Here is a 26,512-nt window from a genome sequence, read left to right as displayed (position 1 = left end):
CAGCGTATGGGTTCTCTATCCGTCCAGCGTATGGGTTCTCTATCCGTCCAGCGTATGGGTTCTCTATCCGTCCAGCGTATGGGTTCTCTATCCGTCCAGCGTATGGGTTCTCTATCCGTCCAGCGTATGGGTTCTCTATCCGTCCAGCGTATGGGTTCTCTATCTGTCCAGCGGGTTAGGACATGTAAACACCGGTGTTCCAGTGGTGTATTTGATCTGTGCCTGTGCTGGCACCAGCCGAGAGCCTCCCTCTTGTTCCAGTGGTGTATTTGATCTGTGCCTGTGCTGGCACCAGCCGAGAGCCTCCCTCTTGTTCCAGTGGTGTATTTGATCTGTGTCTGTGCTGGCACCAGCCGAGAGCCTCCCTCTTGTTCCAGTGGTGTATTTGATCTGCGCCTGTGCTGGCACCAGCCGAGAGCCTCCCTCTTCAGCGCCAGACAAGTTCTGAACAACTGAATGCATGTCTCTTAGAAATAATTTTCCCTTACAAACTTTGTCCAAACTGAGAATCAAATCGGCTTCCCAGAAATAACAGTCGCTGTGGTAGAACGTTTATTTTGATGGGTGGTTTTCTGCATTTATCAGAGTGCCATCAGGTAGCCTGATTTCAGATGGCTCCATGGAAACAGGATTATTATTATTAGGGAAATTTGTTTTTCTTGTAAATAATGTAAATGTTTTAATCAAACTATTATATTAATCTGATTATTCACAAATAATCACACTGTGTGCATGTAACGTACTCATTATGTCTGACACATTGTGGTGTGTCTGTTTTGTAGGGGATTGGAAAGCAAGAGCTATGATTGTTCAATGACACAGACACACAACCTTAGTCGATGCCCTCAGTCTTAAATGCTTTAAATGCTTCTCAGTCACACAGGCACAGACACACACCTCACATTCTCATTGCCTCCTGAAAAACGCACACACACATACGAGACCTTAGTCTATGCCCTCAGTCATAAACACTCAAGTAACACACACACAAACACACACCGACTCCCTTCCTGTCTGTGAAAACGCTGACGGGCTAAACAGCGAGCGGGGCAGGCGGCCTGATGGGGCTGCTTTGATAAGATTAAAGTGAAGTCTGGCGAGGACTGAGTGTGTGTGTGTGTGTTTCTCCCAGTGACGAGTCTGACTCAACTAAAGGCAGCATGCAGAGCCAGCCAGTCTAAAACCTCATTAGGTCCGCTGCCTCTCAGCAGAAAGTATTCATCAGCAGTAGAAGCCAACCAGAGGGCTCCCTCAGCCTCAGCCTGGCTGTGAGTGGAGGAGACATTAGACCTGCCTCACTACTGGAGAAACAGACAAAATGGCCGCCTTAGAGAGCGGAAGTGGGAACGCTGCTCAGTCAAACAGTCTGTCAATATCCACCGGGCCGTGAAGCGGGCTTTTTAGTGGCGAGGTGATTTGTGGCATCTATCACACGCAGTCTTCTCTAGTCTCCCTCTGGTTCCTTTCATCTCTCTTCTGTCTTTCCTGGCTTCTCGCTCTTTCCTTGTTTATTTTCCTCCTCTTTACCCCCCCACCCCCTTCTCAGTGTGATGTGAAGTGAGAGATGGGCTGTGCCTGTGTGTCATTAGCACTGAAATATGATGTATGAACATGGGCTTTAGGCAGGCTGGTCGAGGAGGAGGGGATGGGCTTTAGGCAGGCTGGTCGAGGAGGAGGGGATGGGTTTAAGGCAGGCTGGTCGAGGAGGAGGGGATGGTCTATAGGCAGGCTGGTCGAGGAGGAGGGATGGGCTTTAGGCAGGCTGGTCGAGGAGGAGGGGAGGGGCTTTAGGCAGGCTGGTCGAGGAGGGGATGGGCTATAGGCGGGCTGGTCGAGGAGGGGAGAGGGGAACTGGCTGTCTTGCAAGGTTAATGGCATCAGTGGGAGGATGGTGGATTGGAGCAGCATGGCTGATTTATCAGGATGAGAAGTGTGTGCGTGCGTATGTGCGTCTGCATATTTTTGTGTGTGTGTGTGCCAAATGTGTCCCACGGGGAACTAGATCCCCTAGAAGGTTCTGTCAGGCTCTTATCACTGACAGGAGTTGGAACGAGGGAGGGAGGATGGGAGGTGGACGAGGGAGGATGGGAGGTGGACGAGCGAGGAAGGATGGGTGGTGGGAAGAGGATGGGAGGTGGGAAGAGCGAGGGAGGATTGGAGGTGGGAAGAGCGAGGGAGGATGGGAGGTGGGAAGAGCGAGGGAGGATGGGAGGTGGGAAGAGCGAGGGAGGATGGGAGGTGGGAAGAGCGAGGGAGGATGGGAGGTGGGAAGAGCGAGGGAGGATTGGAGGTAAACAGAGGGAGGATGGGCGGTGGAAGGATGGAACTGCTGTGTAAACATGTTAATGGACTGGCCCTCTCCCTCGCTCGCCTTTTCTTTATCAATAAGACCAATGGAGTCTAGTGAGTGGTGTGAATAATGAATGATCGCTCCCCACTGAACACTAGTGTTTATGATGACATCAGTCTGGCGTAAACAGTGAGCATCTCTCCTCTTATCCAGGTTACTAGTGGTGAAGGGAGGGGAGAGGAGGCGTAAACAGTGAGCATCTCTCCTCTTATCCAGGTTACTAGTGGTGAAGGGAGGGGAGAGGAGGTGTAAACAGTGAGCATCTCTCCTCTTATCCAGGTTACTAGTGGTGAAGGGAGGGGAGAGGAGGTGTAAACAGTGAGCATCTCTCCTCTTATCCAGGTTACTAGTGGTGAAGGGAGGGGAGAGGAGGTGTAAACAGTGAGCATCTCTCCTCTTATCCAGGTTACTAGTGGTGAAGGGAGGGGAGAGGAGGTGTAAACAGTGAGCATCTCTCCTCTTATCCAGGTTACTAGTGGTGAAGGGAGGGGAGAGGAGGTGTAAACAGTGAGCATCTCTCTTATCCAGGTTACTAGTGGTGAAGGGAGGGGAGTGGAGGTGTAAACAGTGAGCATCTCTCCTCTTATCCAGGTTACTAGTGGTGAAGGGAGGGGAGAGGAGGTGTAAACAGTGAGCATCTCCTTCCTGTGTGTGTGTGCGCTCCCTTCAAACACACATGGATATGCGTATATACAAAGCTGCATGTACATAATATAAACATACTTCTAGTCCAACACATCCTGGCGGTGTCCCGGGTGGGTCGGCAGCGCAGGGCTCTATGGGGGGTCGGCAGCGCAGGGCTCTGGCAGCCATGGGGGGGGGGGGGGGGGGGGTGTTTTGACAGAGCTCTTATGATGATGCGGCGGCGTGGGGTGTCAAGGGTGGTGCGGGGCGGAGATAATCATCCTCGCTTCGCTGTCAATAAGTGATTTTAATTAGCGCAGCTCATTAGGCTGCCACGGCAACGAGGCCCTCTGAGCTCTGTGTGTCAGTGTGAGGAGTTCAGAGGGTACTCCATCTTATTCGCTGCTTAGTTTCTCTGTCATATTTTCTTTCTCTCTCTGTTGCTCTGATTGAAAACCTGGGCTTTCTTCCTCAGGCGCTCTGTTTTTCCACTGTGTGTTTGCTCAATTCCTCCCCTGCTTGTCGATAACGAGGCTTCACAGAGAGGGAGCTTTATTTAGGGAAGTCCTGTTTGTGGCCTGAGTGGGAGGGAGAGGTGTGTGTGAGTGAGAGAGCTTGTTCAAATGAATCATTTCCACAGGATTCTAGGAATTGTTTGCCAAGGTGATGATAGTCGACTTGTCTGTGAGCCAAAACAAACGGCCTGGGAGAACACACACATGGATGGAGGTTACTGGTGTCTGTGAAACGTGCTTCATCATTCTGGTCAGCCTGGATCTGCTGCTACAGTCCCACAAGACGATGAAGGTCTTGTTGAAGCCGTTTTGTGTTACACAACCACCCCACTGGGTTTTATGTGTCAGTCAGAATGCTGATCCAGTGGAATGGACAAGTATCTGGTTGCAGGGATAATTGAAGGAAATATTGTGTGTCTGTCCGTTCTCCAGGCCCCTAATGAACTTAGTGATTTGTAGAAATCATAGAAAAACAGTTTTCTATGCTCCTTGTTACAGGATTGAGGATGGTGTGTGTTAGCCCTCCCTCCTGGGTGTGTGTGTGTCAGGTTCCAGTAGCATCTGTCTCAGTAGTGTGTCCCTGCCTATTAGGAGTGGCCCCTGGCCTAGCTCCCAGCCAATCAACAGGGAGGTAAATGCATACATCAATAAACTGTTAGACCCCGATCTGCTGCACATGAACAATGAGCGTCTGGGAGGAGGGATCTGCTGCACATGAACAATGAGCGTCTGGGAGGAGGGATCTGCTGCACATGAACAATGAGCGTCTGGGAGGAGGGATCTGCTGCACATGAACAATGAGCGTCTGGGAGGAGGGATCTGCTGCACATGAACAATGAGCGTCTGGGAGGAGGGATCTGCTGCACATGAACAATGAGGGGCCGGGAGGAGGGATCTGCTGCACATGAACAATGAGCGTCTGGGAGGAGGGATCTGCTGCACATGAACAATGAGGGGCCGGGAGGAGGGATCTGCTGCACATGAACAATGAGGTGCTGGGAGGAGTGATCTGCTGCACATGAACAATGAGGGGCCGGGAGGAGGGATCTGCTGATGAGGTGCCGGGAGGAGGGATCTGCTGCACATGAACAATGAGGGGCCGGGAGGAGGGATCTGCTGCAAATGAAAAATGAGGTGCTGGGAGGAGGGATCTGCTGCACATAAACAATGAGGTGCTGGGAGGAGGGATCTGCTGCACATGAACAATGAGGTGCTGCTAGTGAGGCAGAGGATTGCAATGATAGCGTGACGTCTTTGAGCCGGAGAGGGAAATGTGTGTGGATCATAAACCACTGTGTGTCTCTCGTTCAGCGTGTGACACTGTGACTCCCCGTCACCGGTGGTTTTCCTGCCAATTGAAACCTCATCAGTCTCGTCCTCTCCACTCGGCTAGCGGCTTCCAGCGACAAACAGGCAAATGGTTTTCAACACAGAGCTGTTGACAAGGCCATCCTCTGAGAGGCCTCTATACTAGCAGCACCAGACAGCTCCGAGCCACTGAGTACCTGTAATTGTGGAGCCGGAGTGAACAGCCTTTACTGCCACGCCGCTCAAGGGCTTGGTTTTCATTGGCTTAAAGTGACAATACCTTATTTTATCCGCCTCCTGGCCTAAAAGCTGATGGCGTTGAGTCGACGCCGTGCGTGCGTACACTGTCGTCCACACTCGTTGGCACCATTTTGTATCTCTGGTCTCCAACATGAATGTGATGGGGGGATCTATACAGTTATGTATTGGGGTAATATTCTATTATAAGGTCCCTGGTAATTGACAGGTGTTATGAGGTAGTATTATTTACTGAATGAGTGTAGTGAAAGTAGCTCTTCGGCAAGTGTCCATGAAATGACATCTGACTAGTATTCTACTGAAACTCTGCTACTTGTCCCCTCTATGTTTACTGGCTAGTGATTCGCTCCTGACATCTGACTAGTATTCTACTGAAACTCTGCTACTTGTCCCCTCTATGTTTACTGGCTAGTGATTCGCTCCTGACATCTGACTAGTATTCTACTGAAACTCTGCTACTTGTCCCCTCTATGTTTACTGGCTAGTGATTCGCTCCTGACATCTGACTAGTATTCTACTGAAACTCTGCTACTTGTCCCCTCTATGTTTACTGGCTAGTGATTCGCTCCTGACATCTGACTAGTATTCTACTGAAACTCTGCTACTTGTCCCCTCTATGTTTACTGGCTAGTGATTCGCTCCTGACATCTGAGTAGTTTTGTCCTTTTGACAGCCGATATAACTGTTTCTTTCTGGCTCTTTTGAATGGAGTTCCCTGGATGCTTTAGAATGGAGTTCCCTGGATGCTTTAGAATGGAGTTCCCTGGATGCTTTAGAATGGAGTTCCCTGGATGCTTTAGAATGGAGTTCCCTGGATGCTTTAGAATGGAGTTCTCTGGATGCTTTTGAATGGAGTTCTCTGGATGCTTTTGAATGGAGTTCCCTGGATGCTTTAGAATGGAGTTCCCTGGATGCTTTAGAATGGAGTTCCCTGGATGCTTTAGAATGGAGTTCCCTGGATGCTTTAGAATGGAGTTCCCTGGATGCTTTAGAATGGAGTTCCCTGGATGCTTTAGAATGGAGTTCCCTGGATGCTTTAGAATGGAGTTCCCTGGATGCTTTAGAATGGAGTTCCCTGGATGCTTTAGAATGAAGTTCCCTGGATGCTTTAGAATGGAGTTCCCTGGATGCTTTAGAATGGAGTTCCCTGGATGCTTTAGAATGGAGTTCCCTGGATGCTTTAGAATGGAGTTCCCTGGATGCTTTAGAATGGAGTTCCCTGGATGCTTTAGAATGGAGTTCCCTGGATGCTTTAGAATGGAGTTCCCTGGATGCTTTAGAATGGAGTTCCCTGGATGCTTTAGAATGGAGTTCCCTGGATGCTTTAGAATGGAGTTCCCTGGATGCTTTAGAATGGAGTTCCCTGGATGCTTTAGAATGGAGTTCCCTGGATGCTTTAGAATGGAGTTCCCTGGATGCTTTAGAATGGAGTTCCCTGGATGCTTTAGAATGGAGTTCCCTGGATGCTTTAGAATGGAGTTCCCTGGATGCTTTTGAATGGAGTTCCCTGGATGCTTTTGAATGGAGTTCCCTGGATGCTTTTGAATGGAGTTCCCTGGATGCTTTTGAATGGAGTTCCCTGGATGCTTTTGAATGGAGTTCCCTGGATGCTTTTGAATGGAGTTCCCTGGATGCTTTAGAATGGAGTTCCCTGGATGCTTTAGAATGGAGTTCCCTGGATGCTTTAGAATGGAGTTCCCTGGATGCTTTTGGTCAGTCGGTATCTTAGGCCTTTTCAAAGGAGAGAGGATGCCTGCCTCTGAGGAGAAAAGACAAGATTAGTGACAGTTTCTGCTAAAGGATTTCTAACTCCTGGTTTGTGTGTGAGTATTTCTAGAGCACTTTCTATACATCCTGGTCAGAGCCAGGAGCACCTCACCAGCTGACCAGAGCAGGTCCTCCAGAGTCCACGTTAAGGTTGGGAGAACGTTCCAGGAATGTTGTAACCTGGATCAACCCTAAAGGCAACACGCCGTTGGTGAGGTCACGGCTGTCTGAGCACCTGGTGTTCCAGCTCGGCTTGTGCCAGCGAGCCGCTCATCCAGAAAGAACAACGTGTAAACTCAACTCCGAACACGTTCCAATTCCAATCCATGCAAGTCCCCTTATACGAGGAATAGTGAATGAACGATTGAAAATGGTGGCTGTTTTGTTGTCTATTGTGCATGTTATGTGTAGTGTGGTTGAAACACTGAGGATATTTGGTTCTTAGGTTGAGTCCAGCCTCTACAGATCTAGCTGTGTGTCTCTTCTTGTTTCCAGAGATGAAGACTAGTCACCCCCCGCGCTCCCCTCCTCCTCCCTCTTATCCCCCATTAATGTCTCCCTCTGATCTGATCGACAGCCCAGAAAAATTCTATTTAATGACCTGCCTCTGCGCGTAATATGATTTTACAGCCTGCTATGGTCAAGCCCAGGCCCAATTTACATAATGATCACCACCGCCAGACAGGGCCTGCTGGGCCGCCGTTGCCCTGGCAACAGGAGAGAGAGGGGACAGGAATGGAAGGGGGAGGATGTAGATGGAGGGATTGGAGGAGGGGAATGAAAAATATGAGGGGAGTCTGCCTGGGGTTAAGGGGGTTGTGAGTTCCTGACAGGTCAGAATAGGTCTCTCTCCCCCCTCACTCCTTCCTCCCTTCCTTCCTTCCTTCCTCAGAGTAAAACAGAAGTGACACCACAGCAGGGCAAAAGGCCACTACCACCCCCTCTTTCTTCCATCCCCTCTTTATCATTAAACAAGGTAAAATGAGAGGAATGTGTGAAGAAACCAAGGAGAAAGCCCCCGGCTCTCTGTCCCACGCTCACATACACCTGCTGGGCCATCTGCCCCACAATCCATTAGTTCTTCTCTCCCCAACACAGTCAAATTAGATTAGCTTCAAGTCTCTCCTCTGTTCCTCTCTGGAAATAAGTTGGGAGGAAAAGGATTGTGTTTTGGCGACTATGTCTGTGGATATTCAAGAGCAGCAGAACTGGGTCCAGCCCTCCAAATGTGGGGCTCTAAAGTGCTGTCTGAGTCAGGCCCAAGGTATTGTCGTCCCCCCCCCCCGCTCTATACCAATGATGTTGGTGATAGATATTGCTAGTCAGCCAGCCTCCCCTCTCCTTTCTTTCCCTGTCTTCTGTGAAATGGCTGCGTAGTAATTGTGAAGTATTACCCTGGTTTGTCTTCCTCCTCCCAAATGGTATTATCATATTTCAAACGGCTAATGAAATAAGGCCAGCTGTCTAATGGATGTGGGATAGAGGGAGACCAGAGTTGGTTTGTTTTAAGGAGAGCTTCCCCCCCCCCCATTCATTTCAGTTAAGAGCAATGGGACACCGGGGTCTAGGTGGACTCTGGAGTGGACTGAGGGATTTAGGTGTGTGGGGGGGGGGGGGGGGGGGGGGGGACGACATTCCCCCTTGCTGTGTTATCAAGCATAGTGGTGTGTGTGTCTGTGTTCAACCAACCAACACTGAAATGGTTTCTTGGAAGGTGCGGTAGAGGTGTAAACATTGACATTGTCATCTTCTCTGTCTGTTAGTAATCCCATCTGGCTGCTGATGTAGTCCTCTCTCTCTCTGTTAGTAATCCAAGCTGGCTGCTGATGTAGTCCTCTCTCTCTCTCTCTCTCTCTGTTAGTAATCCCAGCTGGCTGCTGATGTAGTCCTCTCTCTCTCTGTTAGTAATCCCAGCTGGCTGCTGATGTAGTCCTCTCTCTCTCTCTGTTAGTAATCCCAGCTGGCTGCTGATGTAGTCCTCTCTCTCTCTGTTAGTAATCCCAGCTGGCTGCTGATGTAGTCCTATCTCTCTCTCTGTTAGTAATCCCAGCTGGCTGCTGATGTAGTCCTCTCTCTCTCTGTTAGTAATCCCAGCTGGCTGCTGATGTAGTCCTCTCTCTCTCTGTTAGTAATCCCAGATAGCTGCTGATGTAGTCCTCTCTCTCTCTCTCTGTTAGTAATCCCAGATGGCTGCTGATGTAGTCCTCTCTCTCTCTATTAGTAATCCCAGATGGCTGCTGATGTAGTCCTCTCTCTCTCTATTAGTAATCCCAGATGGCTGCTGATGTAGTCCTCCCTCTCTCTATTAGTAATCCCAGATGGCTGCTGATGTAGTCCTCTCTCTCTCTCTCTGTTAGTAATCCCAGCTGGCTGCTGATGTAGTCCTCTCTCTCTCTGTTAGTAATCCCAGCTGGCTGCTGATGTAGTCCTCACCATGTTCCTCTCTCCTCTCTCTTCCAGACTGAGATTGCTAAACGTCTCAACGCAATTCTCGCACAGATCATGCCTTTCCTGTCACAAGAGGTGAGTCCCCCACACATCCATCCTAATGCAGTCTTAACATAAAAACCTTCTGGTGTTCCCATGGTTGTATAGGCCTGTTGTATAGAGCCTCTTTTCAGGCCCTATATTATTGACGCTTAATCCCTGTTCACATGTTACGGTTTTGATAAGTTTAACCCACGATGAGCCTAATTCTGTCTTAATAAATCTGTGTCTATGAAGCAGGCTCTCTAACCATGGAGACTTGCTGTACAGTACCCTAGCTAAAGTTGACTAAACCTGGTCTCTGTGTTTCTCCCCACCAGCACCAGCAGCAGGTTGCTCAGGCTGTTGAGCGTGCCAAGCAGGTCACGATGACTGAGCTCAATGCCATCATCGGGGTACGTGGACTTCCCAATCTGCCTCTCACCGTGTGTACCCCTCTTACTTTACTTCATTCAGCCAGAGACGGGGGTAAACCTGCATGTACGGAGGGGCCCTGTAGTCCACTAGCAATATACTGTCTCAACTCTCATTTCACAAAGATTTAGGCCCAGCTATCCCATAGATCTCTCTCTCTTGTTCAAAGTACACTACATGTTGTTTGATATATATATATATGGCTGCTGATGTAGTCCTCTCTCTCTCTGTTAGAGGATGGTTACTGGAGCGTCCTGGTAGAGGATCTTTGGAGGGGGGCACTAGCTTGCCACACTATGTCACCACCATACCCCTCCCACGTGCAGCGTTGCCCCTGTCACCACCATACCCCTCCCACGTGCAGCGTTGCCCCTGTCACCACTGGTTTTTCATTATGAGTTGATGTACCTTATGTGATGCACTGTCTTTGATTTACCAGTTACCATGGTGGTTTTGAATAATTTATCTTCAATTATACATACTATCCCAACTGGTCAGCAGTATGTCACTCAGTCAGCAAGCAGTCCTTCAAGGGCCCCCCTCCTGCAATGGCTGGTGTTGGTTGTGAACCGAGAGAGTGGCTGGTGTTGGTTGTGAACCGAGAGAGTGGCTGGTGTTGGTTGTGAACCGAGAGAGTGGCTGGTGTTGGTTGTGAACCGAGAGAGTGGCTGGTGTTGGTTGTGAACCGAGAGAGTGGCTGGTGTTGGTTGTGAACCGAGAGAGTGGCTGGTGTTGGTTGTGAACCGAGAGAGTGGCTGGTGTTGGTTGTGAACCGAGAGAGTGGCTGGTGTTGGTTGTGAACCGAGAGAGTGGCTGGTGTTGGTTGTGAACCGAGAGAGTGGCTGGTGTTGGTTGTGAACCGAGAGAGTGGCTGGTGTTGGTTGTGAACCGAGAGAGTGGCTGGTGTTGGTTGTGAACCGAGAGAGTGGCTGGTGTTGGTTGTGAACCGAGAGAGTGGCTGGTGTTGGTTGTGAACCGAGAGAGTGGCTGGTGTTGGTTGTGAGCCGAGAGAGTGGCTGGTGTTGGTTGTGAGCCGAGAGAGTGGCTGGTGTTGGTTGTGAGCCGAGAGAGTGGCTGGTGTTGGTTGTGAGCCGAGAGAGTGGCTGGTGTTGGTTGTGAGCCGAGAGAGTGGCTGGTGTTGGTTGTGAGCCGAGAGAGTGGCTGGTGTTGGTTGTGAGCCGAGTGGCTGGCTGGTGTTGGTTGTGAACTGAGAGAGTGGCTGGCTGGTGTTGGTTGTGAACTAAGATGTTCACAGAGAGGGTAACGTAAAGACCTGGCTGAGATTAGAGCGGTAACACTGATCAGATCATGGGGCTTTGCTCTGATTCCACTTTGCCAGTAAGGATGTTTTTAATTGGATAAGGGGCTCCAGCCAGTGCAGTCTTCATCGCTACCTCTCAGCCTTCTCATTCCTCTATAGGCTCACCAGTAGTGTCCTGAAGCTGAGATTACACTTACTGTTATAGCCTCTCCCCACCCCCCACACACACACCATCTTAGAGCTCTATGGAAACTAGGCTATAGAACTTAACCATGTTGTGGCTGTATCGTAATAAGGCTGTACCTAGTAATCCCTTAACCCTGAAAGTCAAAGCTCTCCTCATTCCACTTATTTGATCTATTCCAGTCGTGCACACCTGATCCAGTTAACCAGGGGCTTGCTGATGAGGTGGCCAGAAGCCCAGTGTGTTTCTAGGAGCAGTCGGACCCATCTGGGAATCTGAACACTCTGAAATGACAACACCTCGTCTTCCTAAGTTCCTAGAACATCTATTGTTCCTTCCGCCCTATTATATAAAGCTAACATGCTAGCTGTTTTTACTAGTTCGAGCTAGAAGATCCGTAGCTATCCTGAAGCCCTTAGCGGTTAGCTAGCTGACCCCCTAGCTGTCAGTAGCTATCCTGAAGCCCTTAGCGGTTAGCTATCCTGAAGCCCTTAGCGGTTAGCTAGCTGACCCCCTAGCTGTCAGTAGCTATCCTGAAGCCCTTAGTGGTTAGCTAGCTGACCCCCTAGCTGTCAGTAGCTATCCTGAAGCCCTTAGCGGTTAGCTAGCTGACCCCCTAGCTGTCAGTAGCTATCCTGAAGCCCTTAGCGGTTAGCTATCCTGAAGCCCTTAGCGGTTAGCTATCCTGAAGCCCTTAGCGGTTAGCTAGCTGACCCCCTAGCTGTCAGTAGCTATCCTGAAGCCCTTAGTGGTTAGCTAGCTGACCCCCTAGCTGTCAGTAGCTATCCTGAAGACCTTAGCGCTTAGCTAGCAGTTAGCCAGCCCCATAGGTGGGGTCAAGCCGGCCAGAGGCAGATATTGGAATTCAATTAAGGCAATGAGCCAAGACTGTGACCCCTGTTTCCAAGGTAATTACTTCCTCCTCTCCTTCCAGCCACCAGGTGGTTTAATTTTACTGTCCAGCGGACAGACAGACAGACACACGCCTTTGCCATTAAGCAGGGGCAGGGCTGTTGAGCTCGGCAGCTTGGCACACAAACACTATGAAAACAGGCTTTTATTTGTTGGAGGAAGAGATGGCAGGAAATCAATTTCCGTGCTGCCACTGTGTGGGGGAGAGAGCAAGGGATAGAGGGATGGAAGAGGGAGGTCATTAAATATCTGACGGTAATCAGAAGCCAGCAGGGTTTGGCTAGTTGATGTGCCTGTCTGACTAAACGATGTCCAGTGTCAAACGGAGGCACAATACACACAGTCACACACACACTTCTATCAGAGGGAGAAACTAAATTGACAGGGAGAGTGACAGAAGTTTACATTTAACCCTGTTTTCTTTCAACCTAAGGGACTCGACTATGTCATCTTTGCACTGAGGGACACAAATGCAGAGTAATTTGTCTGAGAAAGAAGATCCATAGACTTAACTCAGCCCTGATGAAGAGGGAGAGAGACGCATATATATACACAGACACACACACACACAGACACACACACACACAGACACACACACAGACACAAGTATATGTGGACACCCCTTCAAATCAGTGGATTTGGCTATTTCAGCCACACCTGTTACTGACAGGTGTATAAAATCGAGCATGCAGCCATGCAATCTCCATAGACAAACATTGGCAGTAGCCTTACTAAAGAGCTCAGTGACTTTCAATGTGGCACTGTCATAGGATGCCACCTTTCCAACAAGTCGTCTCATTTCTGCCCTACTTGAGCTGCCCCGTTCAACTGTAAGTGCTGTTGTTGTGAAGTGGAAAGGTCTAGGAGCAACAAAGGCTCAGCCGCGAAGGCGTAGGCCACACAAGCTCACAGAATGGGACCGCCGTGTGCTGTAGAGTGTAAAAATCGTCTGTCCTCGGTTGCAACACTCACTACAGAGTTCCAAACTGCCCCTGGAAGCAACTTCAGCACAATAACTGTTTGTTGGGAGCTTCATGAAATGGGGTTCCATGGCCAAGCAGCCGCACACAAGCCTAAGATCAACATTCGCAGTGCCAAGCATCAGCTGGAGTGGTGTAAAGCTTGCCGCCATTGGAGTCTGGACAAATGGAAATATGAATCACGCTTCACCATCTGGCAGTCTGATGGACGAATCTGGATTTGGTGGATGCCAGGAGAACGCTACCTGCCCGAATGCATAGTGCCAACTGTAAAGTTAGATGGAGGAGGAATAATGGTCTGGGAAATCAAATTGGGAAATCAAATTGCTACATCATACAATGACATTCTAGACGATTCTGTGCTTCCAACTTTTTGGCAACACTTTAGAGAAGTCCATTTCCTGTTTCAGCATGACAATGCCCCCGTGCACAAAACGAGGTCCATGCAGAAATGGTTGGTCGAGATTGGTGTGGAAAAACTTGAGCGACACACACCCAGTCCTCCAGAAAGGGAGTGACACACACAGAGTGCACCCTGACCGAATCACCCTGACCGGGTCAGATTTTTTTTCCCAGTAGTCAGTCAGTCTCCCCTCCCCAGGCCAGGCCAGTGTTATCTCAGGAGATATACTACCTGCTAATCTGTCCTCTTCCCCAGGCACAGAGTGACCTGAGAGAGAGGGCTCTCCACTAAACAGCATATTCTAACAGGGTTTTACAACCCCCACTACAACACTGCATACCTGCCAGTTTGTATACAAACTGTTTATATGGTTTCATACAGTAATATAGCTCTGGACAGACAACAGTTTACATACTGTTTCCCATTGCTTCCCATAACACAGGTGCACTAATCTAGCTCTCCAGACAACCAGCACAGTTGGTGTACAAACAGTTTGCACATGGTGTTCCAGAACGTTAACCCATTCCGAAGTAATCACGGGTCTGTTCATTGTTAATCTTACCAAGTAGACAAACTAGGTGCCCATTCATTTAGGTCGTGTGTGAAGCTACTAGCTTTTTTTTTAGCACCGCCTTGTTCTTAGATAAAGGTTAACAGGGCAGGATGAAGTTTCCCCCAGACACTGATCTAAGACCAGTTTAACAAGTTTCCACCCCAATGGTTAAAGTTGGGATTCGGGCAGGGAAAGCTGATTCCAGATTTGTACCTAAAGGCAACATCAATGGTTAACAGATGGGTTACTGTTGGTGTTTTGCATATCTGATCTAGTAAACCCTATGTAAATGGTCATCTGTTGGACACACGATTCATGTAAAACATGTATTCCAGCGCCCGTTTTGTTGTTCTGGGCCAAACATTTTCTAATTGGAGGACCCACTCCTTCACTTTGCATGGGGTTTTTTTGCTGCAGATTTGAGTGTCAAATTCACATTTCCATTTGGTTTGAGTGTGTCCCTTTTTTCACACAGAGGGCATTTGTCTGCAGTCACATTGGCTCAAACCTCTGTGTACATTTTAGTACCTCATTATTTACATATTAGATGTCTCGTAGATATGGCTTTGGTTTTCATCTAGGTGGAGCGTAGCAAACTGGCTAAATGGACACTACACAGTCTAAAGAATACAGAAATTAGACTGCTAGTAAAGACCATACTTTTATATTGCCCTATACGTCAGTATGTGTAGGCCTATCTCTCTATTTAATGAGTATTTAAAAAATATATATATTTCTACTCAACACCTGAAAACAAATTAATACACGCCACTGTGTGACTGGCATAAGAACCTCAGCCATTGCAGGTACCTCAGCCCCCTTGAAGGACTCTCATACTGCTGACCAACAATGTGTTCTCACAGTCCATTTCACTTTGGACATTGTGTTATCGTAGCCTTACCACTCAAACTGTACTGCATTGCATGCACCTGTGGTAAGCCTCCTAGCATTAGCAAGCATGGAGCTATAGCTAGCAGTAGCTAACATGGAGCTATAGCTAGCATTATCAAGCATGGAGCTATAGCTAGCATTAGCAGGCATGGAGCTATAGCTAGCATTAGCAAGCATGGAGCTATAGCTAGCATTAGCAAGCATGGAGCTATAGCTAGCATTAGCAAGCATGGAGCTATAGCTAGCATTAGCAAGCATGGAGCTATAGCTAGCATTAGCAAGCATGGAGCTATAGCTAGCATTAGCAAGCATGGAGCTATAGCTAGCATTAGCAAGCATGGAGCTATAGCAAGCATTATTACTGAGCTAGAACTAAGGAATATCTCAATTGCGTACACTTTGCGTCCTCTCTCCTCATCTCCTTAAAACCCATTGGATGAGAAAGCCAGAGGTCCCACACCTCTGACCTCCTCAATGTGTTTTGAGAAGAAGAGAGGACTTGAGTGTGCAATTGAGATCTTCCCTAGCCACAGCTACCTCCTCTTACCACCCTTTTTCTTTGACTCCTACAGCAACAGCAACATGCTGTCTACCCAGCCTTCATGGTCAGTGTTTGGGAGTGGGATGGATGGAGGGAATGAGAAGAGATGTGGTTGACGTTTGTTTGAATTGCTGCCACTGTTAGCATGTCAAGTGGTTTTGTAACAACAGATAACCACTGTGTGGTAGGAAGTCGGGAACTAAAGCATGCATTGGATGTCTCGATACTGAAAATTGGCTTCCTTCCCTTTGTTCGCTTTCCTTGATCCAAAAAAAGGTCAGTGCAGGAAAGGAAGCACTTTAAAGTATTGGAACCCAGCCTCGTTTGTTTCTATGCTCTTTAGTCAGGTAGTCTGCCAGCCAGTTATTCTGTCATAGAGTCAGCTGGAATCAACACTAACAGTCTGTCTGTGGGAGCTGTGATTTGCCCCGTTAGCTTTAATAGTCTCTTCTCTGCTCATCCCCTCCTGACAAAACCCGGCTAAGATTTGGAGTCATTTACACAGATGAAAACAGATAAGTGTGAAAGGAAGTCGGTCACCTCTTTATCCAGGAATATTGAATCGGGGGCAGTTTATTTCCCCTATCCCTCACTCTTCTCCTCGTCCGCCTCGGTGGCCCCTTAATGAGACTTCTTGATGATGCTTCTCTGCATGCTTCCCTCATTAGGCACCCTCAACAGGGACTTCTCTGCTCTATCCTTTTCCTCCCTCCCTAACACACATAGGCCTCTGCTCCACACACCACCAGCACAATATTGATTAACAATCCTGCCTGTCTAAGTGGGTTCCATCCATTCTATACCGCCAGCCCCTCAGCTCCAGATAATGAGCCTACTGGATAATAGGCCTATTGTTAAGAGACCAGACTTGATCAACCTTTACTGTTAAACGGCTTACAAGCTGTGTGTATGTGTTTCCCCTCCTCTCCTTCTAATGAGGAGTATGGGTCAGGGGTATAATACTCCCAGCTAGCTATCAGGAAGGTCAATAGATTGGTTTGGGACTGACAAATGATGGATGTGCTAAGTGTTATTTAACCTGGTTTTAAAGCACTCGCTTCCCCTTTTCAGCTGAGTGGCTATTTAACTCCCGCCTGTTAGTCTGGATCCCTGAGTCGATCTCGTCTCGCTCTCCCTCTCTGTCTCTCTCACTCTCTCTCTGCCCTCTCTTTCTCTCGCGCTCTCGCTCTCTCTCTGACGTTGACAGGCTCTTGGGAGGGCTAAGTGTCTGTGTCCCGCCCTCTCTGCCTGTTAACAGGCTTTGCCAGAGGGCCAGGAGGTGGGCGGCTGGCTTTGCTTGTTGGGTGTTGAAGGGTTTGCAGTTTTTATTTTCACCTGCGGTCATGCCGTGTGTGAAATTAACCCCATGTGCAACCCTCTGGGAATACATCCCCGTCCATGTTCTTGTCTGTAGTGTCTGCTAAAACAGTCCACATAGAATAGAGATCTCCGAGTTGGAAGCCTGGACGGGTAACTAGCAGTTGTTGTGTTGCCGGCTGCTTTTCACTAATTGCTGCAGACAGCTGGTGTTTGGGCGCAGTTCATCCAGTATCTATCAAGTGTAGCCTGCTCATAAAATGAGGTGGACTTTCTTTAGTACGACATGTGTGAAGGATATGGGGGGGTGTCTGTGTGAAGGATACGAGGGGTTTGTGTGTGTGTGTGAGAAGGATACGGGGGGGGGGGGGGGGGTGAAGGATACTGGGGGTGTGTGTGAAGGATACGGGGGGGGGGGGGGGGGGGAGGATACTGGGGGTGTGTGTGAAGGATACGGGGGGGGTTGTGTGTGTGTGTGAAGGATACGAGGGGTGTGTGTGAAGGATGGGGGGGGCCCATCCTCATAAGTCTGAGGTATTTCTGAGGAAGATGTCCTTATTGCTAAGGATGGTTGTTACCTACTAATCTTTAACAAACATGAGGACTGCAGTTTAATTCAACTCCCCAACTCCCTCCTTCCCATGGTTTAGGACTGTTATTGGGGAGGGAGACTAACAACTTTATGTACTAGGACAATGGTTCTCAAACCTCTCCTCGGGGACCCCCAGCCAGTTAATATATTTGATCTCTTCCAGAACTAGCACACCTGATTCATCTTGTCAACTAATCATCAAGCCCTTGACTTGGTGAACTAGTTCTGTTCTAAAACACAATAGTAACATAGGGTTCCTGGAGAGGAGATTTGAGAACCACAGTACCAGGGCTTGTTATCCAGTGGAGTGCCACGTTTAGACCTCTGCAGATAGGAATGTGGCATTGACATCAGCTCTAGACTACATATTTCTGAGAGTTTGTGTAACGTTGTGCCCACCTGAACTAAGCCCCCTCCATGTGTTGTATATCCAGTCCCCCGGTCTCTTCCCAGCCGACCCACTTGTCCTATGTCTTGTTCCCCAACAGCAACAGCAGCTCCAGGCTCAGCACCTGTCCCACGCTGCCCACGGTGGGCCACCCATCCAGATGCCCCCGCACCCCTCGGGCCTACAGCCCCCCGGCATACCCCCCATCCCTGGTGTGGCAGGCTCCGGTCTGCTGGCGCTGGGTGCTCTGGGCAGCCAGGCCCACCTGCCCTCCGTCAAGGACGAGAAGAACAACCACGACCTGGAGCACAGAGGTGAGGCGCTTAAGGGTGTGGATAGTTATGTGGTTCTGCTCAATGTGCAGTGTCACTGCATTGCGGCCATTTTGGATCCCTACAATAGGCATTGTGGTTTGATATTGCGGCCATTTTGTCCCTGCTCAGTGGGCATTTGCGGCTCTAAATTACAGCCATTTTGGTTCTGTGCTAATTTTGTTTGAGTATGAGTTGGGTGGCCTGATGTCCATGTACTCTCATACCATAGTGGCTGTAAACACTCATGAAATTAACTTGTCTGACTGTGAAACCAACGTATTTAAAAATGTATTTTTCTCGTGACTGCAACACATTAAGTCACAATACATGTTGCCATTCGTACTAACGTTCTTTTCACTTTCTCCCTCTTGGCCTGTCATCCTTTCACTCCCCCCTGGCGATCCCTCTGGTAAAAGAACGAGAGTCGAGCACGGTAAGTTCTCCTTTATTCTTCTGAGCCCCCCCCATCTCCACAGCCCTCTCTCTCTCACCCTCTCTCTCACCCTCTCTCTCACCCACCTTGTTCTCCCTTGACATTGACATTGAGCCAGTCTGTTTGGTGACTAAGGCACTTTGCATAGACTTTAAACACCACGCCTTGTTAGAAATGTAAAATTCCTGATCCCTGCAGTAGAACACACACGTTTTGTCTGGTATAAGCTATTCTGCAATCAAATAATGACTGGGGGAGCCGAGTCTGGCTCATAGAGCTGGAGCTGCTTCCTCCTCTACACTATCTAATCCAGGTGGAAAATGACTCCAGTCAGCAGGCGAGGATTAGCCCGCTCTATCATTTCATCACAATTAAAAGAGACTTTGACTCTCGTCTCTCCTAAGAGGATTTACTGTCGCCCATCTCTCCACCCCTCCTCCCTCCTCTCTGCCTTTTACTCCTTCCATCTCTCCACCCCTCCTCCCTCCTCTCTGCCTTTTACTCCTTCCATCTATCCACCCCTCCCCCCTCCTCTCTGCCTTTTACTCCTTCCTTCTCTCCACCCCTCCTCCCTCCTCTCTGCCTTTACTCCTTCCATCTCTCCACCCCTCCTCCCTCCTCTCTGCCTTTTACTCCTTCCATCTATCCACCCCTCCTCCCTCCTCTCTGCCTTTTACTCCTTCCATCTATCCACCCCTCCTCCCTCCTCTCCTCCATCTTTCTCTCCAGCCTCATTCTGCTTCTTTGTTTTCTAATGCGCTCCTTTTCCTTTTGTTGGTTTGTTGTAATCATTCTCTCTCTCCTTTCTCTTCATACTCAATCCTTTTGTCTCTCTCTCTCTCTCTCTCTCTCCTTTCTGTTCATACTCAACCCTTTTGTCTCTCTGTCTCTCTCTCCTTTCTGTTCATACTGAATCGTTTTGTCTCTCTCTCTCCTTTCTGTTCATACTCAATCGTTTTGTCTCTCTCTCTCTCTCTCCTTTCTGTTCATACTCAATCCTTTTGTCTCTCTCTCTCTGTCTCTCTCTCCTTTCTGTTCATACTCAATCCTTTTGTCTCTCTGTCTCTCTCTCCTTTCTGTTCATACTCAATCGTTTTGTCTCTCTCTCTCTCTCTCTCCTTTCTGTTCATACTCAATCCTTTTGTCTCTCTCTCCTTTCTGTTCATACTCAATCGTTTTGTCTGTCTCTCTCTCCTTTCTGTTCATACTCAATCGTTTTGTCTCTCTGTCTCTCTCTCCTTTCTGTTCATACTCAATCGTTTTGTCTCTCTGTCTCTCTCTCTGTCTCTGTCTCTGTCTGTCTCTGTCTCTCTCTGTCTCTCTCTCCTTTCTGTTCATACTCAATCCTTTTGTCTCTCTGTCTCTCTCTCCTTTCTGTTCATACTCAATCCTTTTGTCTCTCTCTCTCCTTTCTGTTCATACTCAATCGTTTTGTCTCTCTCTGTCTCTCTCTCCTTTCTGTTCATACTCAATCGTTTTGTCTCTGTCTCTCTCTCCTTTCTGTTCATACTCAATCGTTTTGTCTCTCTCTGTCTCTCTCTCCTTTCTGTTCATACTCAATCGTTTTGTCTCTCTGTCTCTCTCTCCTTTCTGTTCATACTCAATCGTTTTGTCTCTCTGTCTCTCTCTCTGTCTCTGTCTCTCTGTCTCTCTCTCTGTCTCTCTGTCTCTGTCTCTCTGTCTCTCTGTCTCTCTGTCTCTCTGTCTCTGTCTCTGTCTCTGTCTCTGTCTCTCTGTCTCTGTCTCTCTCTCCTTTCTCTTCATACTCAATTGTTTTGTCTCTCTCTCTCTCTCTCTCCTTTCTGTTCATACTCAATTGTTTTGTCTCTCTCTCTGTCTCTCTCTCTCTCTCTCTCTCTCTCTCTCTCTCTCTCTCTCTCTCTCTCTCTGTCTCTCTGTGTCTCTGTCTCTCTCTCTCTGCCTACTTCCAGTAAATATTTCTGAACACAGATAGTGAATTTTTTCCTCCCTCCTGCCCCCGGGCTTCTTCTCTTGTTAAAGCCTCTGTTTATTAGACTAGATTAAATCTCTCTGATAGTCAGGGATAGCGACTCGGTGGCGGCTGTGACAACGCAGGGATTGGGTTCCCAATGACTGGGCAGCGTGAATGGGTGCAGTCATGTCTGAAGGGAATGAAACTGGGCCCCTGCGATTAGCAGTGCTAATGCTAACTCCACTCCCCTCCCTCATCTCCCTCCGTCGCTTCCTCCCTTCCTGTCCTGTTGTCTCAGGTCACCTGATAGGAGGCGTCTGAGGTTATCCAGTCTGTTAATCAGGCCTTAAAAAGCCACTGTGTATTAGACAGACAGACACACACAGTTGTTTTACTATCCTTGTTGGGACCAAACGATGTATTCCCTTTCAAATTATATTTACCCTAAACCTAATTCTAACCTTAAAGGGAATCCTAACCGTAAACCTAACCCCTCCCTTGTGGGGGCCAGCGAAATGTCCCCAATTGTCAGAATTGTCCTTGTTTTTACTCTCCTTGTAAAGGTGTCCGCATGCTTCCCAGACGGAACACTTCAGGAGAGTTTATGCATGTACTATGACAACATTTGGGGGCTTTTTGGGCACATTTTTTTCTCGAGGCCTGTTAATTCTGACTTGAGGAATGGACAAGCTGTACTATTGCCCTTTTTTCCTATTTTTTTTCAAGGGAATGTCTTTAAGGGAGTATGCAAACACACTCGTTCCGTTCGCCTAGTCGACTTCAGCTATCCGCCAGCCGAACTGAAGCATGCTGACACCTTAAGGACTTCTGATACCTACATGGATAGTAAAACCAAAAACACACACAACCTCAGAGAGAGGGGGCCTGGGAGGGAGGTAGCTAGCTAGTTACCCAGCCCACCACCCCTCTTTCCACCCCTCAGGCCAATCCTCCTCTATTTGTCTCTCTCCTTTTATCCTCTCCAAAAGAGAAGCTGCGCATTTTGGAGCCACAATGGCAACATTCATGTACATATTTAGAGCCGGGATGGGGGAAAGGGGAGGGGGAGAATGGAGGGTTTGGCTTGGTCACGAAGAGGCAGATTCCTTTGTGCAGCAGCCAAGACGAGGGCATGTTGCCTAGAAAGCCCTTCTGAAGGGGGCACCCCAACGCTGCCCAACCACATCCTCCTCTCTCTCTCGTTCTGTCTGCCAACCACAAGGCCCTGTCTCTTTTTTCTTCTCTCTCACTACTTTTATTTCTTTACTCTCGCTGTCGTTCGTTTCTTCTTTCTCAGTGGACATGGGTGAGGGGTTAAAATGGGCAGCTCTTGTCGTCTCTGTGGGTAAGGAAAGGCTGACTGAGTGTGTGGGCTTGGCATGGAGGGCCCAGTGCCACCCTGGCAGTGCCAGCCTAACTACTGGCTTCTCATTGGATGCCAGCTGCCTCACGACTGGTCTCTCATTGGATGCCAGCTGCCTCACTACTGGTCTCTCATTGGATGCCAGCTGCCTTACTGCTGGTCTCTCATTGGATGCCAGCTTCCTCACTACTGGCCTCTCATTGGATGCCAGCTGCCTCACTACTGGCCTCTCATTGGATGCCAGCTTCCTCACTACTGGCCTCTCATTGGATGCCAGCTTCCTCACTACTGGCCTCTCATTGGATGCCAGCTTCCTCACTACTGGCCTCTCATTGGATGCCAGCTGCCTTACTGCTGGTCTCTCATTGGATGCCTGCTGCCTCACTACTGGCCTCTCATTGGATGCCAGCTTCCTCACTACTGGCCTCTCATTGGATGCCTGCTGCCTTTTTTCTCTTTCACTCCCTCTCTTTTTCAACAACTTTCCTGCTCTACTTTTTCTCAACGGTTTCTGTTTGCTCTTTGTCAACGTTCCTTCTGTGCTCTCACTCACTCATTGAGTCTCTCCTGTCATTCAATCCCTGTGGTTTAGTCAGTTTCCTGTCCCTCCCTCGCTACTTGTTTTTGTACTGTATAACCACTGAGTGGTCCTGGCAAGGTGCTGACCTGTGTGAGGTCAGAACTCACCACACCAGTCCACTCTCCAGCAGTCATCCGTTCAGCCCAGCAGCTCTGGAGAAAGAAGCACTGTTCACCTGGTGTTTTCCTTTCTGATGGTGTGTGTGTGTGTGTGTGTGTGTTTTGGAGGGATAGCAGGAGGAGGACAGGAAAACAAGTTCTGCATTGTTTTCATTGTGTGTCAACAGCCTCAGTCAATGGAAGGCTGGGAGAAGATGAGTCTGTGCAGTTTGTCTCCTGGGCACACTCAGTCATGCTCACTCCCTGTCCCTCACTAATGCATCATGGTGCTTGTTAATATCTTCTACTCTGAGGGGAGGTTTGGCTCTGTCAAGGGGTGTGTGTTTGAAGGACTTTTGGTAAAGCCCCATCGGTGGCCTGGCAGCTCTCCCCTCTAAGATGTCTGTCTCGAAATCACAAAGACACACTACAAGACCCAAACTAACGGAGCACTTTTCTCCTAGACGTTTTGTTACATGGGAAGACTCCTGTGACTGACATGGTTCCTCGTCTGTCTGTTGTTCCAGAATAACTCTGTGTCTCCGTCGGACAGCCTGCGTGCAGCCAGCGACAAACACCGCAGTTCCTCTGATTATAGCATGGACTCCAAGAAACGCAAGGTGGAGGAGAAGGACGCTATGAGCAGATACGTGAGTGGGAGCGCACACACATACACACACACACACATACATACATACATACACACATACATACACACATACATACACACATACATACACACATACATACACACATACATACACACATACATACACACACACATACATACACACATACATACATCACCTTTTAATCAGGAGAAGTACTGCTCACACACTCTGATATAAGTGTGGTCACTGTCTAACACTGTCTCTCAACAGGACAGCGATGGAGACAAAAGTGACGACCTGGTCGTGGATGTGTCCAATGAGGTGAGAGCAGCTGGTCCCTTGCATGAGTGTGTTTGAGTGGCCGCGTATGAGTGTGTTGGTATGTTAGTGTGGTTGAGTGTGTTGGTATGTTAGTGTGGGTGAGTGTGTTGGTATGTTAGTGTGGGTGAGTGTGTTGGTATGTTAGTGTGGTTGAGTGTGTTGGTATGTTAGTGTGGTTGAGTGTGTTGGTATGTTAGTGTGGTTGAGTGTGTTGGTATGTTAGTGTGGGTGAGTGTGTTGGTATGTTAGTGTGGGTGAGTGTGTTGGTATGTTAGTGTGGTTGAGTGTGTTGGTATGTTAGTGTGGTTGAGTGTGTTGGTATGTTAGTGTGGTTGAGTGTGTTGGTATGTTAGTGTGGTTGAGTGTGTTGGTATGTTAGTGTGGTTGAGTGTGTTGGTATGTTAGTGTGGTTGAGTGTGTTGGTATGTTAGTGTGGTTGAGTGTGTTGGTATGTTAGTGTGGTTGAGTGTGTTGGTATGTTAGTGTGGTTGAGTGTGTTGGTATGTTAGTGTGGTTGAGTGTGTTGGTATGTTAGTGTGGTTGTGTGTGTTGGTATGTTAGTGTGGGTGAGTGTGTTGGTATGTTAGTGTGGTTGAGTGTGTTGGTATGTTAGTGTGGTTGAGTTGCAGAGCCACATTCCACCCGGTCTCTCTGGTAGCTAGTAACTGAACACTGGTGTCTTTGTTGAGGAACCAGAGCTGACAGAGACCTTAACAGCTGTCACACCCTCACTAAGGTCACCAGGGTAACCTCCCTAACATAAAGAAGGAAAACGGAGCTGTGTGGTTGTGTGTAACATCCACTTGTGTGTATGTGTACCAAAGAAAACCTTTATTGTACAGAGACATGCTTATACAAAGAAATGCTTTTCACAGAAACCTAGAGGGGATGGAACCCCTAGGGTGACGGAGACAGAGGAGAAACTAAGTGTATCTGTGTTTGCACATGTGGCCTGCGTTTGTTTGACCTTCATGTACATGTTCCAGCGTGTTTCCACTCCTCCATTTCCTCATTCTCTCGCTCTCTTCCTCTCACTCACCGTTTTTCTCTTGTTTTCTCTCTAGGACCCAGCCACTCCCAGGGCCAGCCCCGCCCATTCTCCTCCAGAAAACGGTCTGGACAAATCACGGGCCCTAAAGAAGGACGCCCCCAACAGCCCCGCCTCCGTGGCCTCCTCCGGCAGCACGCCCTCCTCCAAAGCCAAGGACCACGCCCACGTGAGTGTGTGTGAGAAACGGGAAAGGAGGGGGTAGGGGAAAACAATAGACAAGGGAGTGTGAGCGGCTCCTACATGGGAGGAAGTGTAGCGATTAAATTGCTGAATGAGGGTTGGGGGGCTGGAGAGGAGACACACAGTGCTCTGCTCCTTTCAATATCCTTTATGGCAGGCAGAATAAATGTTCATTGCTTTCCCAGCCCCGGATCGTAAATAAACCGGGGTAATGACGGGGAGATCGCTCTGTCCCACCCTCCATCTCTCTCTCTCTGTCTCGGTCTGTCCCACCCTCCATCTCTCTCTCTCTCTCTCTGTCTCGGTCTGTCCCACCCTCCATCTCTCTCTCGCTCTCTCTCGGCCTGTCCCACCCTCCATCTCTCTCTCTCTCTCTCTCTCGGTCTGTCCCACCCTCCATCTCTCTCGCTCTGTCCCACCCTCCATCTCTCTCGCTCTGTCCCACCCTCCATCTCTCTCGCTCTGTCCCACCCTCCATCTCTCTCGCTCTGTCCCACCCTCCATCTCTCTCGCTCTGTCCCACCCTCCATCTCTCTCGCTCTGTCCCACCCTCCATCTCTGTCTCTCGCTCTGTCCCACCCTCCATCTCTGTCTCTCTCTCTGTGTCTCTCTCTCTGTGTCTCTCTCTCTGTGTCTCTCTCTCTGTGTCTCTCTCTCTGTGTCTCTCTCTCTGTGTCTCTCTCTCTGTGTCTCTGTCTCCGTCTCTCTCTCTGTCTCACTCATCCCTCCTTCCCTTACCAGTCCCCATGTCAATGTGCTTAATTACTGGTCTACAGAGATCTTGGATGTGATAATGTGTTTAACTAGTCAGGACTCATGTTTAGGCCAGTCTTTAATAGAGGTGTATGTGGCCCCACAGGGTTCGAATGAGCTGGCACTAGTCGATTGGATTATGTTCAGCTCAACACTCAAATTGTCACTGGAGTTTTGGGGAAAGCGGTTCAGTTATTTTGGGATTTGGTTGTTGTTTGTCCCTCTCGCCCCCTGTCTCTCTCACACATGTTCTATTTGTCTCTCTCACACATGTTCTATTTGTCTCTCTCTCTCTCCCCGTCTCTCTCATACATGTTATTGGTCTTTTTTTCATTGTCCTTATTTCCCTGTCTCTTGGTAGCTGCTTGGGTGGGGTTGCCAGTTAATTTCATTTTGTTTGGGGAGGTGGGGGGGGGGTTTGCAAGTTGATTTCAGTTTGTTGGGGCGATGCAAGTTGATTTCAGTTTGTTTGGGGGGAGTGGGGGGGGTCGCAAGTTTGTTTGGGTGGGTTGCCAGTTGATTTCATTTTGTTTTGCGGGGGGGGGGGGGGCTTGCCAGCGATCTGGTTGGGTGGGTTGCCAGCGATCTAGGTGGGTGGGTTGCCCGTGATGTGATCTTGGTGGGTGGGTTGCCAGTGATCTAGGTGGGTGGGTTGCCAGTGGTCTAGGTGGGTGGGTTGCCAGTGGTCTAGGTGGGTGGGTTGCCAGTGGTCTAGGTGGGTGGGTTGCCAGTGATCTAGGTGGGTGGGTTGCCAGTGATCTGGTTGGGTGGGTTGCCAGTGATCTGGTTGGGTGGGTTGCCAGTGATCTGGTTGGGTGGGTTGCCAGTGATCTGGTTGGGTGGGTTGCCAGTGATCTGGTTGGGTGAATTGGGGTTCTATTGCTTTGTGATCGGCATCATTTAGAATTAAAATGGAACACGCTGGAATAAAGCAACATTAATCACACCAAGTCTCTCTCTGTCAGAATGATAAGTCATCCACGCCGGGCCTGAAGTCTAACACCCCCACACCTCGTAACGATGCCCCCACACCAGGCACCAGCACCACCCCTGGTCTACGGCCCATCATGGGCAAGCCCTCGGGCATGGAGGCACTGGGTAAGTCCTCACACACACACTCATACCCACAT

The 26,512-nt window shown here is 49.0% G+C and overlaps 1 protein-coding gene across 10 annotated transcripts in view; it reads left to right on the top strand.

Annotated features, from left to right (window-relative positions):
- The window catches only part of LOC110487445 (transducin-like enhancer protein 3-B), a 56,016-nt gene that overhangs the window by 6,736 nt on the left and 22,768 nt on the right, over positions 1-26,512 (top strand). For 4 of the 10 annotated variants that reach the window (XM_036963946.1, XM_036963944.1, XM_036963945.1 and 1 more), the window contains exons 6-14: positions 9,283-9,345; positions 9,630-9,734; positions 15,480-15,512; positions 17,846-18,059; positions 18,431-18,492; positions 22,994-23,116; positions 23,348-23,398; positions 24,463-24,615; positions 26,348-26,480. In XM_036963946.1, the coding sequence (XP_036819841.1) occupies positions 9,283-9,345; positions 9,630-9,734; positions 15,480-15,512; positions 17,846-18,059; positions 18,431-18,492; positions 22,994-23,116; positions 23,348-23,398; positions 24,463-24,615; positions 26,348-26,480 (937 nt within the window). The remainder of the gene's footprint in view (positions 1-9,282; positions 9,346-9,629; positions 9,735-15,479; positions 15,513-17,845; positions 18,060-18,430; positions 18,493-22,993; positions 23,117-23,347; positions 23,399-24,462; positions 24,616-26,347; positions 26,481-26,512) is intronic. The other 6 variants (XM_036963948.1, XM_036963950.1, XM_036963951.1 and 3 more) reach the window with 6 other exon arrangements.

This window comes from Oncorhynchus mykiss, chromosome 26 (assembly GCF_013265735.2).
Source record: "Oncorhynchus mykiss isolate Arlee chromosome 26, USDA_OmykA_1.1, whole genome shotgun sequence".
Classification (NCBI taxonomy): Eukaryota; Metazoa; Chordata; class Actinopteri; order Salmoniformes; family Salmonidae; genus Oncorhynchus; species Oncorhynchus mykiss.
Note: the sequence above shows the minus strand (reverse complement) of the source record. Positions and strands in the feature narration are given on the sequence as shown.